The following is a 22,310-nucleotide window of genomic DNA, read 5'->3' as shown; positions in this document are numbered from 1 at the left end:
TGCCTATAGTGCTATAGAGAGGATGAGTGTCTTGTCCAGATGATAATTCAGCTTAAAGTGAATGAAAGCAAAAACAGGAATTCTGGAAGTACCATCTTCACAGGAACATTTTTCAGTTTAATAATGTGGTAAGAATTTACAAAGGCTTAAGTGTATGAAACTGGAACAGTGCTAACAAACACCTGTTTGTTAGTTGCGGCAAGAACGGTGTGACTTCTGCACTACCCTCATCTCCACCATATCTCTCCAACAAAGGCAAAGCTCGTTTAATATTGTAGTAATGAATTCTTTATTTCCAAATTCACTTTTACAGCAAGTCGGTGTAAACCAGTTGTTATAACACACAAGTACAATATGGACAGTCACAGACAGGTAGCTAAGCTAGGATGATCATATGGAGATCTTACTCCTTTCCCACCCCCTCCCACCCCGTTTCCCCACCCCCGTGAAACTTAAAAGGGAATTTGTTGGGTCTTTCAAACTCCATTGTCCCTTTTTCATACTTTCAAGTTCATGACAAAAGCCCATTTTTTTCCTCTTTAACTTTCAAAACCATGATTTTCATCTGTCAAATTTTAACACTTTTCCAACCCCCTAGATATGTATATTTATATACCAAGACAAGACACCAGCCAGTCAATTCAACATGGCCCTCGATTGGAACCCTCATGGGTCTAACCCTCTATAAAACTGATGCCATTATGCATCCTAAAATGAGCCATAAAGACAATCAAAATCCATGTTTGAAAACAGATATTATGACTTAGGGAGATGGCTAAATTTGGGGTGGGGGAAAATAACTCAGAATGTTTCAATGGTTGATCCTATGCTTGGGGAAGGGGAAGATTTGAGCAGTGAAATAAATGGATGAAGGCAAGGGCTGTTAATATTCAGGAGAATCAGGGAGTCAAATGATCTCAAATATAACTTTGTGTTTGTTTTTGTTGCTTCATACTGAATGAAGAGGGCTATTGTTTTATTTACAGCTTAAGCCAATACAAAAACTGACAAAAGATGACGTTTTTCCAGCCCTAGCTCAATCCCCTAATGCAAACAGAAAAGAATCTCAGTGACATGGTATATGCGCTCAGTGGGAAAAATCTCACATTTGTTCACTTCAGGCATATTAATCTTCCTCACATCCTAAAGTAATACAACTGCAGGCTTTATTTTTAAATACAGTATCATAGAGTTATTGGAAATTGTTGAAAGGTGACCAATATGCTGATCTGTCTGAAGAACCCTGGCTACCACATTGGTACTGCAGTACAGTGATATAGCCAACAAAGTAACATTCTTGAACCCAATCGGTTCCTCTCCATCCTCCATCTTAGTCACAACTTACTCAACTTTTGTTTTTGTTTTTTACTTCATTCCACAAAATACTTTTGCTTACAGAAACAATGGACAATCTATACTTCCCAACAATTAGTTGAACTGATTTTTATCCATGGCTCAAAACAATAAGCAAGCAAAGGCAGCAACAGACTTTACAAGGTGGTACTCCTAAAGCAGAAAGCCTTAGTCCCGACTCAGCCTAACAAGGACAAAAACACATGCACACAGCCCATCTTCAAGGTGTCTTATCTCACAAGGAATGTATTAAGTTTAGCAACCGGCGTCGGCTTAACATTTGAACACCGCATCAGACATTTTCTCAGAAAAACATGCAAAGAAAGTTTTTAAAGATTTTTCTTCTCACCACCACTTAGAAATAGAAGCCCGCTTTGCAAGTTTCCCCCCCAAATATTCTCTACCACTTTGAGGGGTTTTTTTGAGCAGCTGCAGTTTCCACAAACATTCCTCCAATATCCTTGAATGCCTAGGTCTGTGGCATTGTACAAAGGCTGCTCTGGCTAGGGTACAGAAGATGTGTTTCACAATGGTGTGGGGTTTTGGAATAATTATGTGGCAGCAGTGGGGCTGTGGCCTTCCAGCTGCTGCTGGTCTATAGCTTCCATTATTCTTGACCATTTACTATGCTGGCTTGGGCAGATGGAAAGTTGAGTCCACCATCATATGGAGGTGCGGAGCCAGTAGCTTTTCAGAAGAAGGTAGACTTGACTCCCTACCAGTCCCCAACAACATGGTCAATGATCAGGGATGATGGGAGCTGTGGACTAGCACCACATCCAGTGCCACAGATTCCCCACCTCAGTACAAAGACAGATGCACGTGTTGGGTAGCAAGACTATTTGAGGAAATGGAGAGAACAGGAAGAGGAAATTCCTAATCACTCTGAGCACTGTCCTCCCAACTCTACAGTTCTGTGATTCTAATACTGCATGCTATGATCCTTTTCTGTTGCAGAATCTTCTGCACCCATGACAGGACACCTGGTTCAGTTAGAGGCTGCCACCCAGTCACCAACAACCACCATCAGTTTGGCAAACTCAGATAATATACGCCTTGCCAAGCTTTAAATACTATGCTGTAAACCTACACCACAGTTCCTTATTGGACCTAGCTCTGAGGATCAGGCCTCTGTTGCCATATTTGTGAACTTACTGTTAAAAAGCCATGTATGCTATCACCAAGTTGAGATCCCCCCCCCACTGCTTCTTGGGTTTGTGTGTTTTGTTTTACTTAAACCATCTTATCCTCTCACTTGGAAATTTCCAAACACATCCAGACAATTCCAACTGTGTAATGTATAAGTGGTGGTGGGACTGCCTTATAAAATCTGTATTATTTACAACCGTTCATGCAATAGATTGTGTCATAATTCTAATCGGAGCTCTGTTGCTGTTCGGTGTTTCAGGTAGTACTCCAATAAACTAGGCTATGTTTTGCAAAGCCTGTGTTACTTGGGAACTTACACCTGAAGGATGGAAATCTGAGAGGGCAGGGGAGAGAGAAAGATTCTATCAGATGATAAAGGCAGTGGCAGGGAGGAATAGCCATTCACGAAAGGCAAAGTACTCTCTGCAATTAAAGTAGTTTCACTTAGCCTAGGTAAATGCACAGCTACAACTCGTACCATAAATGTTTTTTAAACAGCAGGGGGGGGGGGAAGGGTTTGTAAGGACGACCCTGGAATCTGTACTACAAATGCAATTAGTCTTCCAACTTTGACAGGTGAGGGAAAGAGCTCTTTCTGCTAGTATGATAGCTTCTTCAGCCAGTACAGGTTATGTTCAGAAACAGTCATTATTCAGACACTTCTGCACAGTGTGCTAGTTTTGGACTCTTTCCCCCCCCCCCCACCTGTGAAAACTTGAATTCTCTGGCACCTTTTCAAAAAATATAGGAAATAGATTCCTGCTGGTTGCATTGTGCTGTAGGTTTCCCTTGGAGCATGCACACCCAAGTTTGGGGACTTGTTCATACTACATGAGCAATGCTTGATTACTCATAACTGAAAGGGTGAACAATCTTCATGGAAAAGTATTGGAGGCGATAACGAAACCTTTTGGTGTCTATGATTTGTGATGCTTCTTCCACACATGCACGTACTGAGGAACAAACATGCATGCGATGAAGAGAGCATCAGATATATGCAACTATTATGAAAGACTCTTGATTCTAAAAGGTGCACCTATTCCCACATGCACGCCCTTCCAGGAAGTTACCCTTCTTCCCCCATGCACTTGCACTTAAGTGCACCTATCTCATTTAACAAAAAACCCTAGAACCACACCTCTACCTCACAAATTTCTACGTACAACCACAATTTTGTCATGAAAACCAAGAGAAACAGCCATGCTTATCGGACTGAACACAAGGAGCAAATCTGAAACCCACAAACCTCCTTGCTCCCCTCCCCCAAGAACGCCTACCAAGTCCTTTGAGCCAACCTGCAAATGTTACGGCAAGAGCAAAGAGACGGGCATGGAACTTGTGGCATTTTTTAGGCTGGAAAGATGAGAAAGAAGGCAGGCAAGTGGAAGAGGGGAGAAAAGTGGTAGTAATAGTCAAATAGTATGAAAATTTGCTTTTAATGTCCCTACATTTGCAAAAACAGTGTCCCCAAAGGAGAATCACATGAGGCAAGCGTCACCTTGCTCCTCAGTATGCATCATTTGAACCATAGTTGAGGGAGCTGGCAGGATTTCAATGCTGTTTGCTCTTGTAATTCAAAGGTATCAGGCCAATGCATTGGCCCTTGCATGCAGTGGTATGGCTCTAGTCAAACCCCATTCAAGAAAACTTAAAATAAAAGGCATATGCCTGTGGCAAATTGGGCATTTGCCCCCTTCCCAGCATAGAAACATGTCCCCCTGCAGAGATGAGATTCTGAAGACTAATTCCCTGAGGACTGAAGTAGGGGATATTTCACACTGCAAATCCTGTGTATGCAGTTGATATCTGCTTTAGACTTACACTATCACACATACCTGTAACAAAATGCAAAGCAGCAGGTGTTCTTGAAGAAGGTTACTAAACAATCCCACAGCAATATAGGCTCTTTTCTCTGTTCATGGGGACAAACTTGGTTAGCTGCTGCTCATCGACAGAGGCAGATACCAACCCTCTTTCTCAAGCTTATATCTTAAGCAGCACAAAGTTTCCTAACAATTACATTTCCTTTTGTTTAGGAGCAAGTGGTGAAATGATGTCTTTCTCTAGACTGAGATATAGTAAGAAATCTTTGTTTTCACACTGTTACTAATTTTGAAATCCTGAGACCACAGATGAATAAATGGCAAGGGGGACAGGGAACCAGGTTAAAAGAGTTAGCCCATTAATATAAAAAACGAAATAAATTAAGGAATGGTGGGGAATGAAGATGTAAAACGGAACAGAGGAAGAAAGGCCAGAGTGGATTCTTCTCTTCTTATTCTCTCCACCCACTTTAACACAATCACAAGCCCTGCTTGGCCAGGGAAGCAGACACTTCATCGGCCAATGTGGCCAGCTGTGGGGAGTCCACCATGTTGATGCTTCCAGTAGAGGAGACGTTGCTAAGGCGCCGTGGGGAGGCATCTCCAGATACAGTGGGTGATTTGTAGACAATTTCAGCTCCATGGTCAGTCTTGGCTTTGGCGTTCTCACGAAAGGTCAGCTTGTGGCTCTCAATCTGGAATGAGAGACGTTGACAGGTCAGGACAAGAGAGCAGGACAGGGAAAAGTGGAGGGGGTTGATGCTGTTTTCCCACCACCCACTTCAGCTATACCTTCACTAGCGTTTGACTGGTATGCCAAAGTGGTTCGTTCAGCTGCAGCTCCTCTTCTCCCCATCGCCGCCGCTTTGGCAAAACACTGGTGTATGCTCAGAATTAGGACAATCCAGGCTCTCAGTTTTTAGTGTGTTGTTATAAGGGCAGTCCCACTCATTTGCTTGGCTGACATTTTTTTTAATTAAAAAAAATAATGATATCCATGTTTCCTTGATCTAGGAATCCTACATTGCTTCATACAACCTAGACACAGAAGTTGTATGCAAACTGTGTGCTATGAGCCTATGAAATGGAACATACAAAAATGTCAACTTCTTTCAAAAGCAGCTTCTCCCAGAATTGTACTACCATGTTATGAAAAGGTGACCTATCCAAATACATTTATGAATGTTTTCAGGCAAAGAAGTCGAGTCTCCTATCAAACTGGGCATCCCTTATCTTGAAACCATGCCAGATGAAAGATCCCAGCAGCCAATAGATTGCAGAAAGGTGAGATGGTGATAGAGGTCTGATAGTCCAAAATATTTTAAGTACAGGGGTTTTTTTCACATTAAGCTGCTAGGGTTAGTACAGAACATCAGGTTTTCAATCTAACAAAATCAGAGAAAACTAGTATGATGCCTTCCCACCCCACACCCTCCAAGCTCTGGGTATCTGATTCCCATCTAGCTCTCACAAAGCTCATGAGAACAGGTAACTACTTACTGGCATCACATGGGTGCAAGTCGGGGAGTGGGCTCTCCTCAGGGATGGAGGGCTCCGTGATGGGGGAAGGAGGCCCAGTCTTATTGGGGCAGTTTTGAGCACCGTTCGTGTCTTCCTTGCCCTTCTCTCTCTGCATGTGGGTGGAGAAGGTCAGTGGGATGCAAAATAGCATCGTCAAATAAGATGACATGAAACCAAAAATCTTCAATGGGGAGGGAGGGACATATAGAATTGGAGGAGGACAGAGCATCAGGAATATAACTGCAGTGTGCAGAAGAAGGTACAGGAGCCAGAGATGGAGAATGCAAGAGCTAGCGAATAAAGATGGTGTGCACTCCGATATGTCTCATACCACTCAACAGATGGCTGGTGAATTTTGCCATTGTCAGTCGACAGAGGAGTGGAACATACAGGCATGGGTTAACTCCTCTTCTGGAAAGCAGGGTCAAATGATTTTTACCAAAAATTAATTCTAGTGGGGAAGAAAGCTTTGTCCAATTTCCAATCTTAACTCTGCCTTCACATAAAAGCAGGGTTAATTCTTGCCTTTGTATGCTACTGCTGTCGCCATAGGTGCCTTCTTAAATAAAAAAAATAGATCTTCTCAGAAGGCCTTAACTTTGCCACAACCTTTATCCTCTGGATCTCCTCTCTCATTAGCCAGAAGTGCTGAGGAGGTGGATGGAGCTTGCACCTGGGCCCTCCTACTCAACTCCCTGCTTAAGTGCTAAGGGCTCTGCGGAGGAAAAAGAGCTCCATTTACAGCCTTTGGGCCACTACATTAGAGATAGCCAGGAGTCTTCCCAGACCCCTAAGCAATCCCAGGAACACCAGCAAATGATCAGGGGTAGCTGGGGTCTTATGCAGACCCCCATTCCACAGTTGTAGAAGCAGAAGTCTTTAGAGGCGTGGGTATCTAGAGTCTACATCCCCTCCTCTTTCTTATCAGGTGGCGACAGCAGGGTTTTTTGCTTAAAGCAACAACTTATTGTGAGATGAAGTTATATAGCTTGGTGATGGCTGGTGCAGGGATGCTACTAAAGCAGAGGACCTCTGTAGTGTTTTCCATATTTTTTACTGTTCACAAGAAAAACAGATGCTCACACTTCATTAGCAGAATTCGTTATCACAGGAAAGGATTCCTTATAGATGCCCTGGCTGTCTCAGGGCACAACTACAGAATGGTCACCAAGCCTGAGCAGATAGCTAATATAATAATGGAACTATTCCAAAGTTTAAACTTGTCTCTTGGGGAGGGAAATCAGTGGGGGAGAGAACAGTGCTATTCCTGACATTAAACCTTCTCACTCTCATGAATTCTCTGCCCTCTTTAACTATGTTCATCACGCTGCTTGCCATTCATGGACTCCTCTTCCTGTGCCTGGAGCAGAGGTCCATCCAAGTGGGTCAAAAGTCATACTTATGCTCACAGTGCCTGCAAGGGTTTCCTTCTCTGATACGCTACAAAAGCCCAACTGTGGTCCAGGAAATGCAGAAAAAGAAGGGAGAGGGGGAGAGGGGGAGTGAAAAGAGGTGGATGCTCAGATGTGTGAATGACACTGAGAGAAGGATAAGGAAGCGGAGAAGTTCCTCCATCAGAAGCCAGCACATTCACTGGAAGGAGCCAATGAGAGCTAGAAAGGTTTCTAAGGCTACTAAAATGAGATGCGTCTGAGAGGAAGGGGCTGAAATGCATGTGAGTAGAGCCTCCCTCCCCAAGACAGGCACAACAGATGAGGCAAACACAAACAAACAAACAGAATTAACTGGTATACGTGAATCACTCTCCAAATGGGGTTTCAAAACCTATGATGCATCCCTGCTGATAGCTCCAGGGCCTTTTGTGCATAAGCTGCCTGAACTGGGTTGCCAATTTATGAGGAAAAATAACCCAGTCTAGACTGCTCTTGTGCTTTTAACAGCAGCTTGATACACAGAAAGCAGCGGGCAAACCTTTTCATAGCATGGAAATGAATATCACCACCTGTTAATGTTTGTACATTAAGCCACTATTAAAGGCACACATATATAGGCCAGCTGAAAAGCTGGCAATCCTATTCTGAAGTGGAATGATTTAGGGACTTGATATTCCCAGATGCACAGTAAGCAGGCAAGCCTGGTCCAAGGAAAACAGCTAATTGTGCAATTAACTTCTAAGTCTATTATATGACCTCAATGGGGAAGGTCCGCCTTAACAGAATTACTGTGCTGATTCATCATTTTATCAGTTTTTCTGGGAGGACCACTCCAGTTGGCAGTATTTGCAACCTATGGAGGGACCAACAGAATAGGCTGCTCTGCCACATTAAATATCTCAGCAACCTGGATATCAGCAATATGTGAGCAGGTAATGGCAATGGGTCCTTTCTTTTTAAACAAAAAAAGTTGAGAAAGGCCTTCTTAGAGCAAAGCAGGGGTTTTGTGAAATTTTAAAAAGGCCTCAAGTGTACCTTATGAAAATGATATCTAGACCACAGCATCAGACATCAGTCTTGACTGTAGTAGCAAACATAGCCAAGCAAGCAAAGACCCCTCCTCCTCCTTGCTCCATTTGAAACCTTTGCCTCCCTCTGGGCGCATACAGACGTACCTAAAAATGGCAGCCGGCATGTTAATTTCTCCAGTGATGTGAGCCTGGTTTCCCCCTCCTTTATGCTGCAAATCAACAGGCATACTTACCTCCATTGTAAACACCGCATTCCTTGCTGCCCCTTCCCCATGCTTTAGACTTTCTGCTTTTTTTGAAAAATTATGTAAAGCACCAATGATATATAGCTGTGTGATTAAAGGGGAAACTGAACTTACCGTGAAGCTCCCTCTGTTTAATCAGTAGGATCGCTGGCTAGAAAGACTAACTTCTCCTGTATCTCCAAAGGCAAGGCCAACCTAACTTATATCCCTAGTTGGAGAGGAATTTCCTTCCAAGATCTTGGCAGATAGCAAATGCACTCATTAAAGAAACAGTCTACCAACAGGCAGGCTCATTAAACGCACTCATTAAAGAAACAGTCTAGCAACAGGCATGCTCACCTGAGGAAAAGCTAGAAACACCAAAGCATGACAAAAGGAACTAGGAGTGAGAAAAGGGAAGGAGGTCTCTGATGTAACATGCTGCTGCCCCATGCACGCATCACCTCCCCACCCCCCACCCCACTGTGCTTGCCTGACCGCCACACCAGTAAGTCTGCCCACCAACCTACCAATTAACAAGCGGGAACACCCAACTTCCCTTTCTCATTTAGTTTAGCCAGGAATCACAAGTTGGGAGAATGGTTGTATTCAGGGCCTGCTTGCAGCTTCCCACGGGCACCTGGTCGGCCACTATGGGAATGCAATGCAGGACTAGATTCAGCAGGGCTCGGCACAAGACACTGCAGTGAGTCAGTTTTTGCTTCAACTCTCTTTTCTCCAAACTCAGCAACAGGTTTGTCTGGCAATAACATGATGGCAATGCTTTCAGGGCCCACAAGCTTTGTTTTTAGGTATGTCTGTACGCACCCCCAGGTGCCTCTTGGAGAGTATGGAAGGACAGAATTCTTCTGAAGGGCAAGTCCTACCCCACTTTAGCCATCATTGTGGGCAGCTGCTAAGGAACTAACCACATGTTATGTACAAACATGCTTTAAACCTCCGGGGGGAGGGGCGTGTTCAGTGTGGGGAAAAGGGTTGAACACTCCTTCCCACACTATTTTTCTGCTCTCAATCACCTCAGCTTGGAGAGGGGAAGATCAGCACCACAGCTCCAATAAGTGATTTTGCATGTAACACATAGTTTAGTCTCTGAGGCAGCTCCCTTTTTTGGAACAAAGTGGAGAATGGTGCTAAGCAATTACCCCTTTGCTGTTAGTCTGGCAAACGTAATAGGTATTTAGTAGGCATTAGAGAAGCATACAGAAAATGCATGGGGAAAACAGGGGACTTAAAAAACAAGGGTCAAAGCAGCAACGTCAGAGACTGATGGGGAGCAGGGCCTGAGAAAGATGCTACTACCTGTTATTACCTTGATGAGATTTTCCCCTCATGCACAGAAAACAGCAAGAGGAAGAATGCTTACCTTTTTATTTCCTCCTCCAGGCATATGGGTGATGTTGTCTAATGACCCAATTTTTGATTGCACCTTATCTTTGAAGTCCAGTTTCTCAGATTTCACCTCCACCTGCCCACCACCTAGAGTACAAATAAAGGCAGGGTTAACAAATATATATAAAAAAGTGTGTGTACAATATTTGGAGAAAATAATCTCATGGATTTGGCCTGTTATCCTCAGAGTTTAGCGCAAGTAAATAATAAATTCTACAGCCTAGAAAGCAAAAAACAAAACCCAGTAAGTTCACACAGCAGAAGGCAAGTTCCACACAATTTGCAAATATACTTTGATCTCATAAAACTGATCAAGTTTTACTACATGTCCATGCTCCCTTTCAGCATTAGAAGTGGAAGCAGTTGGTTCAGAATAATGCCAGCAGAATGAATTGCAAAATAGTGAAAAAAATAATGAAATACTAGCAGGCAAGAGCTAAAAGAAAAGAAAAGGATGTTGGGTTGGATGAGCTTGAGAAAAAATTATCTTGGATCAACTTGGTGGATGCTCAGTGTGTAAGCTACTGCTATAGAGAAGAAATATTGTCAGGTAGGAGTTTTGTTTGCCACCTGTCACCAGTATGTGGCTTGCTCACTTGACTATGCAACTCAGTTATATAGAAAGTAAATGGCAACAGTTGAACATGCCACTATAGGGTGTACTTCAAATTAGATGCTAGCAAGCTTATATGTACCTAATATACCAAGGTGATAAATACCATCAACAGTCTGATGAGACCCACTCTTTAAAAAGAGTCCCCTTTTCCCTCCCTCCCTCCCTCCCTTTCTCTTTCATGGCCTCCATCCATAGGACCAAAGGAATCAACAAAAGGCCTCATCAATTACATTTGCAGGTAGACTGTGCCTGCTGCCAACTGGCTTCTGTACCAGCCGGTTGGACAAAATAGCTCAGAGAGCACAAATGTATGTACTAACGTGTGTGTTAGATGGTTGCCCCCAATAGGCCTGTATGCATCTGCTGTGGCATCCAGATTTCTTCAACGTTTCCCCCCCCCAAAGCAAATTTACAGCAGAATGTATACAGGCAGAGGACTCAAGTCCATGAACCATGCCTAGGAAGGGCTTCCAGAGATCAAAGATCTGATAAAGCATGTTTGCCTCTGTAGGAGGGCTTTTGGAGGCATGCACATGAAATTATTAAGTAAGGTAAAGGTAAAGGGACCCCTGAGCATTAGGTCCAGTCGTGACCGACTCTGGGGTTGCAGCGCTCATCTTGCTTTATTGGCCAATGGAGCCAGCCTACAGATTCCGGGTCATGTGGCCAGCATGACTAAGCCGCTTCTGGCGAACCAGAGCAGCGCACAGAAACGCCATTTACCTTCCCGCCAGAGCGGTACCTATTTATCTACTTGCACTGGCCTGCTTTCAAACTGCTAGGTTGGCAGGAGCAGGGACCGAGCAACAGGAGCTCACCCCATCGCGGGGATTCGAACCGCCGACTTTCTGATCGGCAAGTCCTAAGCTCTGTGGTTTAACCCACAGCGCCACCCACATCCCTATTATTAAGTACTAACCCATTAATCATTAATATATTAAGTTTATAATAACCTAAAAAGTTATGCAACTATGTTATCTTGGTCATGCATCTAGGCTTTTCTAGAATAACCCTGTGAACCAATAGTTGACAAAAATCATGTAGGTGATCAATTCCAATATTTTGCAAACATTTCTCTCTCTCAGACAGAACTTAGTACAGTGGTACCTCCGGTTGCACACGGGATCTGTTCCAGAGCCACTTCTGTGCATGTGCACGACGAAACCCAGAAAAATACTGGGTTTGCTGCGCACGTATCCCGAAGGATATGTAACTGGAGGTGAACGTAACTAAAGGTACCACTGTAGAGGCAACCATTACATGGGATGCAGACTATCTTTTTTCATTTTGCAGTTGTAATTACTTCTTCTTCTACCTATCATTGTCCTTCTTTCCCTCCTTTCCCCTTTCCTTTGTCAATGTCTGCAAAAAAGCAGAATAAAAAAGCTATTGGGTCCCACCCCCTTTAGAAGTCCAGTAAGAAACTGTTGTTTTTCAAAAAACATATATAGTCACCATCACCTGGTTTATGATGAATGTTGTCCAAGGAACCACATTTAGACGTTATGTGGCTGAGATCCACTGGCTTGTAAACAATTTGTACCTGTGAGGACAAAATTAAAGAAGTGCACAGAGTGTTTGGGGCTGGAATTTATTTCAACTTGAAAAAGAATGTCTCCCCAAGATATGCAGAAAAAGTGAGACAGACGACACACTGGAACCCAACTGGAGAAGAAATGCAGTTTGAAAAGCTGTCTAAAAGTTTAATCATTCAAGCACAGGCAGAAGGAGAGTTTTCCACCAGAAACTGTGAAGTCAAAGCACGCGTTGTAGCAAAATCTCCCGCCAAAGGCATGCATACTTTTTCTTTGATTGATTTTATGAAATTCAAAGAAAAGTAACAAGGATCATCATATAACAGGAAAAGTAGATTGGATGACATATTTTTGTAACCTGAGTTTCCAAAAGCTTTAGAAAAAATATACCTCTCTCTTCCCTTGTTTCTAACATAGTTGTTATTTTAAGCATACCTATATTCCAGAGTCTCAACTTTAGGAATTCATTTTCATTTTCATTTTAAGTTAGATGAGATTCCAACTGCTGTAGTTATTCATAATAAATCTGTTCTATATATTTATATTTAACCTTTCTGTTCAAATATTTTAAGAATTTAAAAATATAATCAGTTGTTCAAAAGGTAATGAAAAAGACATTTCTTTTATACTTGCAAGCATTTTTATCTAAAAAGATTTAAAATGTCCAGCAAGATAACCACATGTGGCTATAGTCAACATTATCCTTATTGCATTTCCACAGCATGCACAAACTCTTTATCACACCTCCAGAGGAAGGAGGCGGGAAAGCAATGGGAACGGAAGATGCTTAAGTGAGACAGGGAGAAAGGGGTGAGCAGACAGAGGTATAATCAAATAAGATATGCTACAGAGAAAATATAAAAAACCAGAAACAGAATTAAATACCTTTTTCTGATGTAAAACTTAAGGTTTATGTCCACAAAAACTGAAACAACAGAAATAGTCAATGTGCATTGAAAGGGTTGATTTTTTTCTAAAAGGATCTTTTCAAAATGTTGCAACAGAACAAAGGTATCTGAAACAACATGGAGACTGAAACCGTACTGTGGAAAAGATTCATTTTTTCCAGAAATATTTTCTTAAAGCATGCATTCACAGCAAGAGGGAAACTTCTGATGAAATTTCATCAAATTCGCTTATGTCTACCCAGCCCTCAAAAATATGCACTGAATTTTCAGAGCTTCATTTGGATATGATGAATACCATCACAGAATTTGGATGTGTAATATTCCTTGCTTTGAATGTTCTATTAAAAAATAATTACAATCACAGCACAATTGTGACACATTGAACCATTTCGCTTAAGTAGTGATCTATGCAGTACAGGGAGAGGAATACTAAGGTATTTAAACAAAGCATTTCTGAACCTTTGAATGGCATACACAAGCTAGCAAGTGTACAACATGCACAAAAGGTACAGATGAAATTGAATTAGTGGTTATTGGGTTACAAGCATTAATGACATTGTGGGAAGGAATACAATCTGACTAGAGGCAAATGGTATTCAGGGTTTCTTGTGGGCTGTAGGTGGGGCAGTATCTTCCTAGTTTATCCCTGTGCAGTTTGCTGAAAATCAGACTTGATGTCAAAGTGCCTGTCATCCTCTCAGCCACCAGGCAAATGAAAGTTCAGCATTTAGAACTGCAACCTGCAATGGCTGAACAGGTTGCAGGGTAAGCCTCTCAGACAACAAGCATTGTTTTATCTGATGGTGGCACCTCTTCCAGGCCCCTGAACTTGAATTTACAGCTGCTCACTGGGCACTTTCATCCTGCTTCCAGTCATCCAAAGCAGTATTTTAGAGGTCTCAATTCTCAGTGGCGCTTTCCATGTTGTGCTTGGAAAGACTACTCGGAACCGTTAGAATCGTTTCTGGATTCTCACCTACATCCAGAACGTCCTGGAACTGAGAAGCCATCTTGTACAAAAAAGAACATTGGAGTTCAAATGGGAAATCTCCAGTAAACTGGGGATTAAAGGTAAGGTTTCCAGAGGTGCTTTATTCCTCCCAGCCAACACCTCTTTTTAAGTTTTCTGGGACCACACCTACCTGCAGGAGGCTTTTACCACTCCCATCATGCAATTCTAAAGTTCCCCTCTAGAACCTCTTGTTAGTGAAGAAGGCCAAAGATGAAGCATACAAGGGCTTGACCTCAGTTCTCCAATTCTATGTATCTTATTAATGGTTTTTTTTTCTTTTTTAACAAAAGTAACTCAAAACAACTTACAACAATATATGACACATACATTAAAACCAACATAAAACAAAGAGGAGATTAAAAAAAATAATCATGTCCACATCCAAAGGCTGTACAAATGGGAAAGTATTCAAAACAAGCAGATACCAAAATTCCTCTGTTGACTCTGCCTTAACTGTAGGATCTAAGTCAGAATGGGTAAAGACATTTCTGCCCACGAAGGGTCCGGAATATTGGTCACAGCCAGCTACCAAGTTGCCTCCTATCTGTAGAAGAATCAAGCTTTAACAGCCCTTTGACTGCGATAAAGTGCCGGAACAGTTGGCAAAATAGTGATGGAATAGTGTGGCCACAGAGTAGACTGTACTAGGCACACTAATAGTCTATAGTACAGTATCTAAGCTGTTGATTAGATTAAATGCAAGTCTACTATTACTACCACTTTACGAGCCACCCCATTGGTTCACTCCTTCCAACTTCACAAATGAAGAGGCTAGCTCAGCTCCCCAAAGAGAGGAAGGGCACTTGGGGTGCATCAAGCCCCTAGCCTCATGAGGCCTTCAGCAGGATTGCCCAGTTTGGGTGAAAGGAAACTCTTCCCAAAAGCCATCGAAAAATCATTTAGGATCCATCACTCTCCTGGAGCAGGCTGTCCTGATAGGTCTTCCAACCATCCTGAGATCTGAGATCCCACCAATCTTTTTAAAGATGAGTCTAAACTATCCTGAACATCTCAAAGATTCCTCTGTAAACATCTTTCTCCTATCGTATTTTTTAATCTGTTTGCATTTGGTGAAAGCTGTGACGGAAGGAGAGATATTTTGGTATGCATTGTTGAGCACAGGATGAAAAGCACCCAGTGGGAAATCAGGAATTTGTGTTGTGTAGCTTAGTGCTAGAATGAACACATATATAAGGTACAGGGTGGGGAAATAGATAGGAAAAAGTATCAGGAGAGACCACACAAACAGGCACCTGTTTTCTCTGCCTTTGTTCTATAGTAGACCCTTCTTGCATATGCATCTCAGGAGGCTCTTCAACTCAACCTTGTCACAAAACGTGCAGCCTGTCTTCCTAGTTCAGCACATCTTAAGCATAGATCAGTAAAAATCTGCTTATATTTGGTATAGAAGTCAGCTCAACTCTGTATTTTGCTAGGCAAACTGTCTTCATCTGAGAGCACATTTCCATCTTGCCTGCCAAGGTCAATAGGTTAGACTTAATGTGGACTAGATAGAAATGCAGTAATTGTTTTGCACAGAATCCACATCCAATATCATAGCACAGGGAAGTAATGATACCTATAAACCTATTAATCACTGTGAATCAGATCTAAAACTCTTCAAGATCCAAGTGTCTTTGTAATGTCTGAATTGCTCCATATAAATCACATGGACTTATCACATAAATCCCAAAGAAGCATTTTCAATAAAAGGGGAGCAGCCTAGGCTTTTCCTGGGGTGATCCAATTTGTCCATGTTTTGTAAACAAAGAAGTCTGCTCTCTGACTCTAAAAATAGAACAAGAATGCCATTCCATTGCCTTCAACACCAACCCCCAGGAGGGTGTATTGCAGTACTATTTTGGTGTTTACTATCTCATACGTCAGGTGTCTTTTTTTTTTCAGATTGACACTGAAGAAAACGTTCCCCTACTTAAGAACACTTTTGGGTTTTGCTTTGGGATATTGCAAATTTAGCCTAAGCTCACATAAACCTCCATCAATAGGTGAGTTTATATACATTCATTTTAAATTACAATGAGGTTTACAAAAATTAAGATAAGTAAAATAATAAATACACTTTATTGTGCAGGGTGTGGTAGCCTCAGACTATAGCTCTCATCAGCTTCACGCAGCACAGCAAATGCCCACAGAGCACTGAACAGATGGCTTAGAATAAAAGCACTAAGCACTAGTTCCTGTGCCTGAACACTAGGGGTGTTCAACTAAGCTTTACTCAGAGTAGATCCACTGAAATTAATGAACACGACTAAGCTAGAATTGACTATACAAATAGCAGTGCTGTTGCAATTTTCTTTCCTCTTCCAAATGCTAGTTACTGAAAGATCTTCCTCCAAATTTGAAAAAGGCAAAAAGGATTTTTTAATCCGCAATGAAAATACATCATGGCTTCCTCTAAGCATGATTTATAAAAGAAATGGCAGAAAAAATTGGGAATGCCAACATTAAAAGCATAATATACTTTTGCAGGTTCCTTATGTAATGTGGAAATCCAGTCTCCAAGTATAAGTGCCCATGCAACATCTGCCTTCATCTAAGCCCTCTGTGCACTCCTTTTCTTCCCCAGCTACTCTTTGCAATATTCACAAACCGTACAAACAATTCTGATGTGCAAACTTATTTGGAGATGGCCAACTTTGCTAAAAAGCCTTCCTAACTTATAGGGCACCTATAGATAGGTACATTAAACAGTACAACAGCAAGCTGGCCTAAGTGCAACGCATAATGTGTTCCTTACTAATCTTGAATGGAGCTGTAGCCCTTGAAAGCATTTCAGGTTTTCTTATTAAAATATAAATTTGTTTATAAAAGCTAGCTCAAGATGAAATTTATTCACTGCAGACTAGTGCATAAAATAAACCCTGCTGTTCTGATATGTCCCACAATTATCTTGGCTGACAAAACAACATGAAAACATCAACACAAGGGATGTGGTAGGATACAGTCATACCAACACCAAGTCAAAAGAGTCAAATTGTTTAAACAAGGCAAACCAATACACCAAACTAATTTGAGCACGTTATGTACACTTGTGAAAGTATGTGGAACTTGTTCTGAATACAGGCTACAAGCCTTGTACATATTCCTTATTGCTTTGAAAAACATACCGGGTGACATTAATTGAGAGGATGCTCATCTGATTTGCAGATGACACATCTGTGATGGGTAGCTAATGCTACAGAAGACAATTGGGATTCAAGATGACCTTAACAGATTGGAGAACTGGGCTCAGACTAACAAAATGAATTTCAATAGGGACAAATGTAAGGCTCTACACAGGCAGGAAGAAACATCTGCACAGATATAAAATGGGAGACACCTGGCTTCATAGTACGTATGAAAAGGATTTAGAGATCTTAGCCTGGAAAAGAGAAGACTGGGAGGAGAGATGCTAGCCATCTTCAAATATCTAAAGGGCTGTCACATGGAAGATGGAGCAAGCTTCTTTTCTCCTGCTTCGGAGGGTAGGACCTGAACCAATGGCTTCAAGTTACAAGAAAGGAGTTTCTAACTAGACACCAGGGAGAACTTTATTATGGCTAGGGCTGTTTGACAGTGGAACAGACTCCCTGGGAAGGTGGTGGACCCCCCTTGGAGGTTTTAAAGCAGAGGCTGGGTGGCCATCTGTCATGGATGCTTTAGATGAAATTATTGCATTGGACAAGATGACTCTCAGGGTCTCAACTCTATGACTCCATGATGTATTCTTTGATGTGTCTGTGTTAAGCACATGACTGTATTACATGCTCCTAAATGTTTGACCTGGAAGCTCAAATTCCAGCACCTTCAAAACTCAGCCTTTAGAAAGGCACTTTTCTTCTTGTTTGCAGAGGAATGCTTAGAAACCAGAGTTGGGTTGGGCTGGTGTTCCAGTGATCAGCAGACAGAGCTTGTGTGTCATGTGCTTACTCTCAATTTTCCCTCCTTCTAATAGCAAACTTAGAAATGGAGCCAGAAGACGAGAGCCACTGAGAGACAATAAAGAGGTACCAGTCTGCTTAAGAGAATCCTGAAGTTCATAGAAGTACAAAAGAAAACCATTTTTCTAACCAAGAGGGATAGCACCCCACCCAACTGGCACAGTAAGCACCAAGTATGTTTAGTGGTCACCAGAACCTATTGAACATTGCATATCAGTTGTAAAAACAAAAAATCACAAAGTGCAGGGGAAGAGTGAATTGGCTTGCTTGAGCCCCTAACAGCTTATACTGTTTTGGAGGAAAGCACCATGGCTGGAAATCTGGACAAGAGAATTCCTATTAGATAGTGATATCCTGCAACATTTTGTTGCAAGACCCTCCTGTATCCTATATATACCAGTTCTCCCCTACCCCCTCAATTCTACTATATACAGAACACTAAACACTTTCCATTTCTGCCTTTCCCTCTGCTCCCAAAATCCTCACTAAAAATAATAAAATTTCCCTGAAAACTCATATCATGGAAGCAAAATAAATAATATCATGGAAGCAAAATAAGGGAAATGATTCATTATTTTATCTAATTTGCATATTTTATTTTGAGGGAACAAGGAACATGTGCTTCCTTGATGAAGAATTTGGATTTTTTTAAAAAAAATGCTGATTATATGCGTCCATGAACACACCACACTTTTAATGAGCTTTCCATTTGCAATACACTCTGCACCTTCATTTTCCATCAACTATCTGAGTCAGAAAGGATAATTTCTGGGGTAATTTGAACACTATGTATTGAGAAGGCAGCCACTTAAATAATATTGCCTCCAATTCAATACCCAATTAGCTCAGTGCACATCCCCATACAGCTAACTCTGCTGGAGCTTTAATCAAGCCATATTTTCACTGGTAACAGGTTAATTCACTACACATCATCAATAGCTATCTGATTGTGCAGACAGCATTGGTGTTTCAGGGTTAATGCAAAAGTCATGCCACTTATAATAAGTTAGATTATTATAGTGCATTGAATGGTGTGAAGGTACTCACACTGCCTCCTCCTGGGGTATGTTTGATATTATCCTTTGATCCACACCTGGATTGGACATGGCTAAAGTTCAGCTTCTTATTAACCACCTGCACCTTTGATAGCCAGAAAAAGAATATGAGTGACAACCGCTGCCATCCACAATTATCCTTCCGAGTAGAGATATCTTTTGCATTTTGTAGCAGTCATCTAAGACAAAGAAAGAAGCAAGGGACTTTCCCCTTGGGACAAATGCCAGTTCCTTGCTTTGAAGATGAAGCTTCAAATTTCAGCTTACGCAGTGGCGAACGTCCTACAGTCAGGCCTGAAATTAGTATAGTGCTTTAAAGAACGAACAAAAACAAAACAAAATCATGACATAGGCTGCTCCATTTCTAACACAGAGATATTTGTCCCAGCACAGGACTGCAACAAAGTGTGTATATGAACAATATAAAGTAAAACAAAAGCAACTGTGTTTGCTTATTGGTTGGAGAGCCAGGGCAAAATACTGTTAAGGGTGGTATATAATAAATGCAGTTAATGGCTCTCTGTTCTGCTATGTCCATTGACATGGTAAATGCTGCTAGGATAATCATATTCACCTCCTAGTCGTTGCTAGCACCACAGAATAACCATTATATTTGGAAGCACGTCAAACTTTCACCAGACTTTAAAAAGGGTTGTCAATCTGAAAGTACCTTAACCCAACTGTTGCTCTCTCTCTCTCTCCCTGAAAGCCTCATTCAGAACTGCAATGGAGTTTCCACACATCAGGGTATATAGTACTTCCTGTGCGTTTATCTTCCATTATGTCCTGTCTACACTAGTGGGTATGGCATAGACATGTGGATGGAGAAGCAAATATTTAACACAACAAGCCATTTTAAATAAATTCTAGTACCATTTTTAAAAAACTGTGCTTCAATGCTTTTAAAATTTCAACACTATTACATAATTACTGTAAAAAAAAATAATGCTTAAAACTAGAACAAAAATATTTTAAAGTGAGCATGGGGGGAGTGACCAATAGTGATAAAATGGCACTCAATACAAATATTCAAATAACATGCATGTTTTTTAAAACATTTTTTTAAAAAGTTGCATTAAAACCCATTTTAAGTTGAAGCACTATTATACTATTGGTTTTTTAAAAAATAAATAAAGGAGAAACAGTGCTAATTTAAAAAGAGATCCCCACCCATCAATGACACCTATCAAAAAGGTAATAATGAAGTGTACCAAAGTACAGATGGAGACAGACAGGCCAGCCTGCCTGCCTAATACAACATTGCAAACATCAAAACCATACCTTAAAAAAATAATATGACAAGAATATTGCTAAGGTGATTTACACTTGCTGGATTTTCTATAGTCTGAGGAAAGAGGATGGAAACACAAGAGTTACAAGATTTGATGGCATTATGTTGCTCCACTGTAAAAAGTAAGTGAAAAAAGCACACTCTAAAAACCTGGTGCTGAGCACCCAGTCAAGTAAGCTGGGTAATTTGTGGGTGGTGTTTATATTTGCAATAATGGTTACCACTCTGTCTACTTACTGTATATCTTATTCACCCTTCACCATAAAGCCCCAGGGTAGGTTACAACAACATTAAGATGAAGCCAAATAAAACCACCAACCCCTTAACAGTCATACATTAATTAACAATTTCAAGGCAGGTCATAAAGACAAGCAAGCTATGACCAGCAAGCTAAGAACGTCCCTTAGCTACAGACTACTCATATTGTTTTGCAGATACAGAATATTTAGGTCTGGCAATTGTTGCATCAGTGCAGGGAATGGGACAAACCATAGATCCCTAAATTACCCTGGGCTGCAGCAGCCTCATAATAATCCAACCCTTTAGTTTAGAGCAACCCTTCAAAGAATGACTATATATTGTAGTAGCACTAGAAGGAGCCCACAACTAGATAGAAATTATTTATCAGCAACACAGTACTGCAGCAAACTGAAGACGTGGCTTCAGATTCTGTGCCCTTCTGTGAGCCTAATTCCATGTCACTTTCTTTCTTCCTCTCTGTAAATTCTCTATGCAAGAGAATTGAACTAGTGAGTCTGGCTATTGATAAAGAAGCCTTACAGTTTTGCTGAAAGATATTTGTCCTTTAGAGGAAGGGAGAATAATACAACTACCTTACCCACATAAGCCCCCAACACGCCTTCATGTAGAACAAGGGCCACAGATCAGTGACAGATCATCTGCTTTGCATGCACAAGGTCCCCAGTTCAAACTCAGAAATCTCCAGGTATGGGCCTAATGGTGTCAGTTCCTAAGGCAAGGATTGCGGTCTCTTTCTCCCCAGTGCTTGGGGAGAGGAGTGAAGCAGCCAAGATTAGCACTTTGAATTGAGCAGGGAAATTTATTGGTGGCCAATGAAGTCATGTCTGAATTGGTGTAATGAGCTAAGTCCATCTTCCTCCAATCAGCAATCTGGCTGAATCAGCTGCACCTTCCAAATGCAAACCCACATATAATAATACATTGCAGGAACCCTAGAAGTTATCAGAAGTTAGGCTATCCTTGTCCAGATAAGGGCATAGCTGAGCCACCCGCCAAAGCTGATGGAAGGCATGCATGGCACCAAGGCCATTGATAATGTCTCTTTCTTACCTAGATGGAGGATAGTATGTATAAAAACTAATCTCCTGCACAAAGGTAACATTTAAATGCATTGATTGCTCTGCTCACTTTTGCCTCTGGCCCTGATTATCACTGATATGTGGCCCAGAAAGGAATGTGATCTTCAAGCTAAAAAAGGTTCTTCACCCCTGTGCTAAAGGAAGATTATCTCTCTGCCCCCTGCACAAGCCTCTTCCAAACACAGCAGGTGTTCTAGCAGTGAAAGTTGTCGACATAGATAAACCTAGCTTAAGAATTTGCCAAGTGACACGTGTATACCATGTCTAGTCTCCTTTCACATGTTGGTTGGGTACAGCACAGCTCTATCTAACCAGGCACATAGTACTTTTCCTCACCACTGTGAGTCAGTGATTCTATGACATGGCTTTTAAATACGTGTCACCCCAGCTCTAATCTTGGTAAGAGTGTTCCATACATACTCCATTTACTCTATCTGCTCAGATTCCATGTGCTTTCTAACCCTTAGTTTGTACAAATGCACTTTGAGTACAGGGTGATCTGAAAGATGAAACTTCTTCTTTTTGAACAGAGATAGGGTGAGGTTGGAATCGGAAAACAGAACTTTTGCAAGTAATGTAACATGGCATGGAGAAGATTGAGCCCATTCACTACTTTGTAGTACAGTGGTTCTCAAACTATAGAAAAGGCCCTCCAGGGAAGTGCAAGATATCTGGGACAGAAGACAGAGTTCTAGAGAGGGAGAAGA

At 41.5% G+C, this 22,310-nt stretch overlaps 1 protein-coding gene across 22 annotated transcripts in view; it reads right to left on the bottom strand.

Moving 5' to 3' along the window:
* Nucleotides 1–265: 265 nt before the first annotated feature.
* The window catches only part of MAPT (microtubule associated protein tau), an 85,369-nt gene continuing 63,324 nt past the window's right edge, over nucleotides 266–22,310 (bottom strand). For 12 of the 22 annotated variants that reach the window (XM_083471671.1, XM_083471654.1, XM_083471658.1 and 9 more), the window contains 4 exons: nucleotides 18,965–19,057; nucleotides 11,983–12,064; nucleotides 9,880–9,992; nucleotides 266–5,020 (listed from right to left, as the gene is read on the bottom strand). In XM_083471671.1, coding sequence (XP_083327797.1) covers nucleotides 4,805–5,020; nucleotides 9,880–9,992; nucleotides 11,983–12,064; nucleotides 18,965–19,057 — 504 coding nt within the window. In that variant the 3' untranslated portion in view covers nucleotides 266–4,804. The other 10 variants (XM_083471655.1, XM_083471659.1, XM_083471662.1 and 7 more) reach the window with 4 other exon arrangements.

The sequence above is a fragment of the Podarcis liolepis genome (genome assembly GCF_965112155.1).
Source record: "Podarcis liolepis genome assembly, chromosome: 13".
NCBI lineage: Eukaryota > Metazoa > Chordata > Lepidosauria > Squamata > Lacertidae > Podarcis > Podarcis liolepis.
Note: the sequence above shows the minus strand (reverse complement) of the source record. Positions and strands in the feature narration are given on the sequence as shown.